This window comes from Triticum dicoccoides, chromosome 5B (assembly GCF_002162155.2).
Source record: "Triticum dicoccoides isolate Atlit2015 ecotype Zavitan chromosome 5B, WEW_v2.0, whole genome shotgun sequence".
NCBI classification, from domain to species: domain Eukaryota; kingdom Viridiplantae; phylum Streptophyta; class Magnoliopsida; order Poales; family Poaceae; genus Triticum; species Triticum dicoccoides.
In genome coordinates, this window is record NC_041389.1 from 44,261,607 (window position 1) to 44,270,976 (window position 9,370).

Here is a 9,370-nt window from a genome sequence, read left to right on the forward strand (position 1 = left end):
TTATCCATTAGTGAGTATTTGAGGGGGAAAAACTATAGTTTCCTCCCAATAGAATATGGACCTCCTATTCCCCAACCCATGCAATGGAAAACGAGGTAACTTGCCTGGCCAAGGTGCGGGGTGGGGCTCCCTTGTTTCTTTTTTAGTTTTAGTTTTTGTTCCTTTGCTTCTTTAAAACAAACTTGGGATTTCACATAGTTTTGTATTTCAAAAAATGTTAAAGAATTCCAAAATGTTCATGATTTAAAAAATGTACATTTTTTGAATTTGATGAACAGTTATTTGTATTTTGATGAACGAATCATTTTATGAATAATTTTTAAATTTTGGTGAATATTTTTAAAATTTATGAACGTATTTTTAAATGGCTGAGCTTTTTTTGAAAGTGGATGAAGATTTTGGAATATGACTAACATTTATTAATATGATGAAAGAACTTTGAATTCAATGAACATTTTCAAAAAAAATGTGCAAGGTAATAAAAAAACGAAAAGGTAAAACAAAATTAAATATAAAAGAAAAACGAAAATTAGAAAAACAAGAAAATGGAAAATGAAAGAAAAACAAAAAAGTAGGTCTGCAAATGTTCCCAAAACTGGGAATAGGGAGCATGCCCTACCTGGGTTGACCCGGATTCAAATAGTGACCATTGGGAGGTGGGGGCGGGGGGTGCGCATTTGATCGAAAAATGTAGACCTACGTGGAGAATAAGAATCCCGAATAGAATACATTGAGGCATTGAGAATGAAGTGGTGCTGACTCTGGGCCTCACTTGCTTCTTGCATGGGAGTAGATGTGCCTTAAAGGTTAGTCGGGCATGTAGAGCAAAAGAAGTTGATAGACATGTATTCAAAACTCAAATGGGTTCCCCTTCGGAAAAAAAAAACTCAAATGGGCAGCACTAGGCACCGGTCAACTGGCTCCAACCTCGACCATGGTGATTACTATTCGTCGCAAGGGTCGACGGATAGCGAGCAAACGCGCACCCCCGCCCGTGTGAATGGGCCGAAACGTTAGTCTGTTCCGCATTTTTCTCTCTATTTTCTTTCATTCATTTCTTTTTTCTTTGTTACTTTTCCTTTTTCTTCTCAGTTTTTATTTTCATCTTCTGTATTTTAGTTTTTCAAAATAGCAAAAAAAATCGAAAACTTATTTTCAAATCACGTGCAGTTTTGTAATTCATGAATGTTTTTAAAAATCATATACATTTTTAGAATTTTGAACATTTTTTGAATTTGAGAAATTATTTTTGATTCGTAAACATTGTTTTCAAACTTTTGAACATTTTTTCAAAGTCATGAATATTTTTCAAACTCACAAACATATGAACATTTATTTCGGTCACTTATTTTATTACTGGTTTGCTAGTGTTTCAAAGCACAACAAACATATTAAAATATATTCTTGTAGAAAGGTGTGAAACATCTCTTTCTGCGATACAAATATATGAAGTATATTTTTCACCACAATATATATAAACTATATTTGACCTTATCAATAAATTAAATGCTGGTAAAGTTAGCGATATTTTTTTTGTTCTTATGATAAACACATCCCACTGAAGATTTGAGGCAGAATTTTATTGATGGGTTTTTGGTGCATATTGATAATTGATAATACGCCATATCTCGACATTGTATTTATTATTTTCCAGATTTGATGTGGAAGCCCATTCGACGTGGGCGGTCCATGGCCACCCCTATGTTTGTGTAGACCGTTTCATAGCTTACATGCATTGTGTCGCTATGTTTGGCCATCTTCGATGTTGTATTGAGCATTTTTTTTCTTTTTTTTTTCTTGCTGCTATCCGAAGTTCTACTTGAAAATTGTTTTCTAACGGAAGTTGTAAGCTGTTAAGGGTCTCAGTTTAAGTCCGAGCAAGTGCCCTCCTCTCTAAAGAGAGAGAGAGAGCCCATTCATCGTTCAAGGACTTACATGCAAAATGGGATAGCCCATTCACTATTCAAGGACTTACATGCAAAATGGGATAAGGAAAAGAACCTGGTTCAAAATCCTGTGGGTGTTCGACGGGTTTTTGTGCAGTGCTGCATAAAATAATAACTTTTAATGAGTTTTCATGCAGGGCCATTTATATGCAAAGGCAAGTTAATTAATAATACAAAGAAAAAAATTGGTTTAGCATGGCACAAGCATGCATAGGAAGCTGCCCACGTTCTTGCACATGTACGTGCATGCAATCTTGGTGCAAGTTGGACACATCCTGGCCACATGCACGTAGAGTAGATGTAATAGTCTAGTTTTATACGTGTACGTATTTGAGTATCTACGGCTGGCCGGCAAGGTCGCGTTTATACATACTCGAATACCTGCTCGTTGACATACTCTATATAGGTATATATTCATATTTGCGCCGACAAGCACGTAGATATAGGCCTCTGACCAATATCAGGTAACTAAGATGCTCACGATGCATTGTTTGGTATGCATATGACTTCTTTGCGCACATGAGAAGGGCTTGTGCGGCACATTTGAAAAGTAAAGGAGCCATCGGTGGCTAGCTAGCTAAAATTGGCAATACATACATGGACCAGATTTGGTTACCTTTTCTTATGCAGACTTGTGCGTCAAGAAGAGCAATAAAAAGAAAGCTTTGGCCACGCTCAATCGGGGCTAGTCACCTATAAATACATGAAGAGAGCCGACGTATCGACGGGGGAGAATTGGCCGCAGCCAGCAAGGAGACGCGCCCAAGGCGGCGGCGTCGAGTAGAAGGGACGCGTCGGCAACGAAGTCAGACGCCCCACAAGACGGGTGCGCAGTACACCACGGCATGGAGATGCACTAAAGGAGATGCATGCACGTGCAACAGCCGTGTTCTTTTCTTCTTATATGGTATGTATAGTTTATTCTTAACAGGTTTCAGGGAGGATGCACCCGGAGAAGACAACGGCTCGCGCGACGGAAGTCAGGCGTGCCCACGGAGACAGTGCGTACGTACACATGCGAGAGGATGTGGCAGCGGCAGTGACACCCATCCGAGCTCGACGACGGCGACGGCAACACACGCGAGGCCGAGCTAGCTCACGGCGAGCATGCAGATGGTCGAGGAGACGGAGAAACAGGAGCGTACCAAGCCCCATTGACCAACTTTATTTGTTACTATATGTCTTCTATCTATCAGGTGCTACATAAAAGGGCAAGGCAAGAATAACCAAGTCGGAGTGCCACGCAGCTGAAGGCCATGCATCTGCCAGCAGCAAAGCCATCAACCGGGAGACCATGGAGATGAAGAAAGCTGGGCACTCAGGAGATATGTGCAACGGCTAGTACGTCCTCTTCTTTCTCTATCGTACGTACGTTTTTTTTTCATGTACCAGGTGCAACGGAGGCGGCGCACGACGCGCCCAAAGGAGGTGGCTGCGAACGATGAGACGATCTTCTCGTAGGAGCAGTTGAGGCGGTGGACCACGCGCCCAATGGAGGTGGCCGCGGACAAAGTGACGCTCTTCCCGTACAAGGTGTTGTCGAGGCGGTTGACGACGCGCCCAACGAAGGTGGCCGCGGACGATGCATCGCTCTTCTCGTACCAAGTGCTATCGAGGCGGCGGACGATGCGCCCGACGGTGGTGGCCACGGACGAAGCGTCACTCTTTCTTATACCAGATACAATGAAGATGGCGGACGACGACACGGGACAAGGAGACCGCGTCAACAATGCCAGGCCCATTGCCAACATCATCAACCCACTGCCGCAGAGGATTGCAGTGTGGAGCTCGCAAGGAGGATGTAGGTGTGGCGCTCGTTGGGGACGCCATCGACGTCTGCTTCGTCAAGATGGAGCTAGGAGGCGTGGAGGCTAGCAAGGATGTCGCCGCCTTTCCGCGGTGGATGGACGGAGCTTGCTAGGACGACGCATGTCGTCTTCTTCAACAAGCTGGCGTCATGAAGGACGAAGGTGTGGAGACTTGCGAGGATGCCGCCGCCGTGCCGCGTTGGATGGCGACACCGAGCTCGCTAGGACAACATCCATCGTCAACATCAACAAGCTGGTGTTGCGGTGGATGGAGGCGTGGAGCTCGCAAGACGACACCACCGATGTCTACCTCATCAAGACGGAGCCCATGACGCAGGAGTCCATGAAGATGACACACACACCCCGGGTGCTGCCCGCAACACGGATCCCGTGATACGAAGAAGATGGTGCTACGCGATGACACGTCTTCACCGACCCTTACCACGATCATGCAATGTGTTTCCTTTGTCTTGGCGGCCCACCGAATACGGTGTCCAGCCGAGACGAGGTGCACTCTTCATGGCGTACAGGTTTCGGCGTAGGGGCAACGTGCCCTTTGTCTTAGCAGACCACCGAATACGGCGTCTAGCTAGGACGGGGTATCAACCACGCCCTTCCATGATGTCACCTTTCTTCGGCACCGCGATGCTTTGCCCTTGTCTTGTTGGACCACCGAATACGGCGTCCAAACGAGACGAGGTGCAACATTCATTGCATCAGGTCTCGTTTGTCGTACGGGTGGCGTGATCCTTGTCTTAGCAGACCACCGAATACGGCGTCTAGCTAAGACGGGGCATCAACCACGCCCCTCCATGATGTTACCTTTCTTCGGCCCCGCAGCGTGATCCTTGTTTTGCCAGACCACCGAATATCCCACTGAAGATCTGAGGCAGAATTTTATTGATGGTTATTTGGTGCATATTGATAATACTCCATATTTTGACATCATATTTATTATTTTCCACATTTAGGACGGATGCCCATTCGATGTGGGCGGTCCATGGCGGCCCCTATGTTTGTTTGGACCGTTTCCATTACATGCGTTGCGTCGCTATGTTCGGCCATCTTCAGTGTTGCATTGAGCATCTTTTTTTTTTTGTTTATTTCTTGTTGCTATAGGAAGTTCTAGTTACAAACAGTTCTTAGCGGAAGTTCTAAATTGTTAAGGGTCTCAGTTTAAGTCTGAGCAAGGAAAGAGAGCCCATTCGCCCTTCAAGGACTTACATGCACAATAGGATAAGGAAAGGAGCCTGGTTGAAAATCCTGTGGGAGTATGGTGATAAGCCATGTGTAGGGAGGAGTAGTATGTTGGCTTTCATTAAATTTTCTACCTCGCGCGGTGCGGTGTTTTTTTCCTTCGCGTGGTGCGCTGCACCCCCACGCGCGGCGCGGTGCGGTGGTTTTTTTTCCCTCGCGTGGTACCGTGCGCTAGAGGCATTGATTGTGCCTAGCACTTCTTGAGGCTTTATATGTTAGATCTTGTGGGGCCGGCCGTCTTGTAGTTCCGATGCTATGCTTTTATTTGCTCCTTTCCTTTGCGAGCGAAGAAGGCAAAAGTCTCGCAAGTGGTAAATCCTTTTCTTCTCCTCGATGGCAAGCATCAGCAGAGCCTAGGCGCCTGGCATCCAGTTCCATCTCTCGAATACGCCGCTAGCTTGGTGCAGCCGCAATCCAGAGGGGAGGTAGCTTGCTTGGCATGGTCGCCGGCCGCGTCCTTGCCTTCACTCGGAGTCGGAGGTAGCCGGCCATGAGAGCTTCTCCCTCCTCCTCGCCGTGCCTGCATGGCCACGGAGGCAAGGTGGCGTGCGCGGTGGCCGCCTGCCTTGCGCTCGTGACCTTCCTGGTGGTCGCCTTGGATCCCAGGACCGGAGCTTCGTCCTGGTTCCTTTCTTCCTCGTCTTCTCCTCCAGTCGTTCTCTCTTCCTTCTCCTTGCGGCCGACCGCGAGGGGTGGCAGCAATGGAGGCGGTGCCCCTCTGTTGGCGACCTCTAGCTACGCTGCTGCCGGCGGCAAGAACAGCAGCGGCAAGGAGGTGCTCTTCCGTGAGGACGCTGCCGGCGGCGACCCGGTGGCGGCTTCCTTCGTCAAGGCTGACTCCGGCCACGTCGACGGCCCCGTCTCCGTCGCGCCGGCGCCGGCTCCGGTACGGATTTTTTTTTCTCGAGCTTGCCCTCGATCGTCTCTACATAAACTTTAATGAAAAATTAATTCTCGCCTTCCTCGTTTCAAGTTACTTCTGCTGCTGCTGCCGTGTGTGTGAACCGGAACTGGTTTCTGGGTTTCCGTGTCGATTGGGTGCGTGGAAGCCATGCATGCGCGCGACGTTTTCTCACACAGCGGCGTTTCCTGTCGTGGTTTGCCACTGACAACATGGGTTACACCAGTACGCTGTTGAAATCAGTTAATTCCGGGCGGCCGATCTCGCGCCCTCCCTCGGGTGCGGTGCTGTTTCTCTCGCCACGTGCCTCCCCGCGTGTCACCCTTCCCTTTGCTTATCCATCGTCGTTGACCAGGACGTTTTCTCTCACAATTCCTATCTTCCTCACAAACCACGGCTCATCCATTCCACGGCCACCGCTGTCGCACGGCTGGAGCTGACCTAATCGCGCGGCGCTGGGTAGAACCCATCAGGTGCTTGAGCCGGCCGGCCGGCGCCTAGCGCTGCCTTAGATACTAGAAATAGTTCAGATTTTGTTCATATGGGGGTTGCCGACTTGATGTTGGAAATTGGTTTTAAAAAAATAGATATTGGAAATGTGCACATATAGTAACTTTTATTTAATTACTGTCTTTATATCGTTTTGTTTCTTACTCCTGTTTTGGAGCACAATGATTGTTTTCTATTCCTATGAGACATGAGCTGCAGCGTATAAAATTCACATGGATAGCTTAGTTCATGATTTAGATGCATGCATACACTGAAGAAGAAAGATGCATTCCGCTTTCTTTCCTTTTTCTTGAGAGAGAAAGATGCTCTTGTCATGGATCTAGCAGGTTCCTTTGTGAGTGAAGAAAGACATTTTCGTCCCTTCCATGCATGGGCTTGACTGGAAGGCACCTAGTTATGGGAACACTTCCAGATTTGCGAGAGGACCACACAAGTATGCTAGGGGTTTCAACGGTTTGATCCAAATCGGCTAGAACTTGTCCTCAGGCTATTTATGCACAAGCTTGAAAAAAACAACTCAAATGGCATGCCGAATTGATTCCTTCGCAACATTGGCTGGTTGTTGCAAGGATGATCTGTGTTACTTATGCAGTGAGCATTGCTCCTGAAAGTGGAAACTTCTAATTGGAGATCCATGTTTTTTTTGTTCATGATTTAGAGCTGTCAATGGGTTTACAATATTTAGAAAGTAAAGTTTCTCTATAGTAATGTTTCGGACCAGCTATGTTACACTTGTGTTTGTATAGAGCATGATTAATTTAACAACAACACTATAACTACTGGGCTTGAAAGGCTTTGTTGTTGTTGTTGTTGTTGTTGTTGTTGTTGTTGTAACCTACTGATTTTGCAAAATGATTTGGACTGGGCTTATCGAGTTACTTACATCTATACATATTGTGTTGCAGGAAAGTGGATTTGACGATGCCGCTATCCCGGACGGCCCGGTTGAAGTAAGGGTGCCATTAATGCAGGGGAGGGTGGATGTAAAACTGGAAAGGGTAGAACTCGGTCTCGCGAAAGCTCGTTTAGTGATAAGGGAAGCTATCCGGAACAAGGACAAGCGTCCTCCACTAACCGACAGGGATTATGTGCCGGTTGGACCGGTGTACAGGAATGCCTACGCATTTCATAGGTACGCAAATTCCATTCGCGTCTAAACACTTGACCATTAGTCATTAGGGTATGAAATGGCTAAGGAGTAGTATTGGAAAGACACATCTAACATGGGGGCTGTTTGCTCATTTTGGCATGTAGGAGCTACTTGGAGATGGAAAAGCTGTTCAAGGTGTACGTGTACGAAGAAGGCGAGCCACCAGTGTTCCACGACGGTCCGTGCCGCAGCATATACTCATCGGAGGGCAGATTCATATTTGCCATGGAGATGGAGAACCGGATGCGCACGAGGGACCCCGAGCTTGCCCATGTCTTCTTCCTTCCCTTCAGTGTCGTCAAGATGGTGAAGATGATCTACGAGCCCAACTCGCATGACATGGAGCCGCTGCGCCGGACTCTCTCGGACTACATCGACGTTCTGTCCACCAAGTACCCGTACTGGAATAGGAGCCTCGGCGCGGACCATTTCATGCTCTCCTGCCACGATTGGGTAAGCACGCAACTTCACTCACTATAGCATTTCAGGAGTTTGTCGAAGACATCCAAGTTCACTCACTGTAGCTCATGTGTGCTAACCGTACCATGCATGTGTGGGTGTATCAGGGGCCATATGTGTCGTCGGCGGATGGCCATCTCTTCTCCAACTCCATCCGCGTGCTGTGCAACGCCAACACCTCGGAGGGCTTCAACCCATCCAAGGATGTGTCGCTGCCCGAGATCAACCTACGGACCGACATTATCGACGATCAGGTCGGCGGGCCATCGGCGTCGCGCCGCCCCATCCTGGCCTTCTTCGCCGGGGGCGACCATGGCCCCGTCCGGCCGCTGCTGCTGCGGCACTGGAAGGGTAAGGACGCCGACGTGCAGGTGAGCGAGTACCTGCCCCGGGGCGTGTCATACATCAACGTGATGCGGCGGAGCAAGTTCTGCCTGTGCCCCAGCGGCTACGAGGTGGCCAGCCCCAGGGTGGTGGAGGCCATCTACCTCGAGTGCGTGCCGGTGGTCATCGGCGACGACTACGTGCTGCCCTTCAGCGACGTGCTCAACTGGCCCGCCTTCTCGGTGCGGGTCGCCGTGGCGGACATACCCAACCTCAAGACGATCCTCGACGCCGTGTCGCCGCGGCAGTACATACGGATGCAGCGCCGGGTGAGGACCGTGCGCCGGCACTTCATGGTCAACGGCCCGCCGCGCCGGTTCGACGTCTTCCACATGATCCTGCACTCCATATGGCTCAGGAGGCTCAACGTCAGGCTCCATGGACAAGACTGAAATATTCTTGGGTTTCCCTTCTTTTTCTTTTAGGGAGCGTCTAACAACCAGCCGACTGGTTTTGGTTTGGGTCTAGGCCAAATTTCTTGTCCAGTTGTGATTCGGCACATGTCCACCGGTTTAGTTTTGCATCGTAAATATTTGTTTTTGGTTTGGGTCTTAGGGAGTGTCTAAAACCAGTCAACTGGTTTTGCATGGTAAAAATTTGTTAGAACTTGGGGGTGAGGTGGCGTATTGGGAATGGAGAATCAGTTCAAATTTGTCGGGATAAATGGGTTGCTCATGAAATTTTTCATCCTGCCTTTGCCATTATTATTTTTTGGAACATATCCTGCCTTTGCCAGTTTACCAAACCGTGGAGTACTTGTCAATGGGAAGATACTACTAAAAGTGAAGATACTTACCAAACCGTGAAGATTTTGTCAATTCCTGTTGGTAATTGTGAGGACTTCGCTATCTGGCCTTATACTACTAAAAGTGACATTTAGTCGGCTAAATCTGCATGCAACTTGGCTCGGTCTACAAGGAGGGCTCAGGCACTTCATCTGATCCTATGTGTTCAA

At 48.1% G+C, this 9,370-nt stretch overlaps 1 protein-coding gene across 1 annotated transcript; it reads left to right on the forward strand.

Moving 5' to 3' along the window:
- The first annotated feature begins 5,288 nt into the window (after positions 1-5,288).
- LOC119305129 (probable glycosyltransferase At5g03795) lies at positions 5,289-9,059 on the forward strand. Its single transcript, XM_037581736.1, has 4 exons — positions 5,289-5,897; positions 7,328-7,554; positions 7,677-8,025; positions 8,139-9,059. Exons 1-4 carry the CDS (start codon positions 5,502-5,504, stop codon positions 8,805-8,807), a joined length of 1,641 nt encoding a protein of 546 aa, XP_037437633.1. The 5' UTR covers positions 5,289-5,501; the 3' UTR covers positions 8,808-9,059.
- The last annotated feature ends 311 nt before the right edge of the window (positions 9,060-9,370 follow it).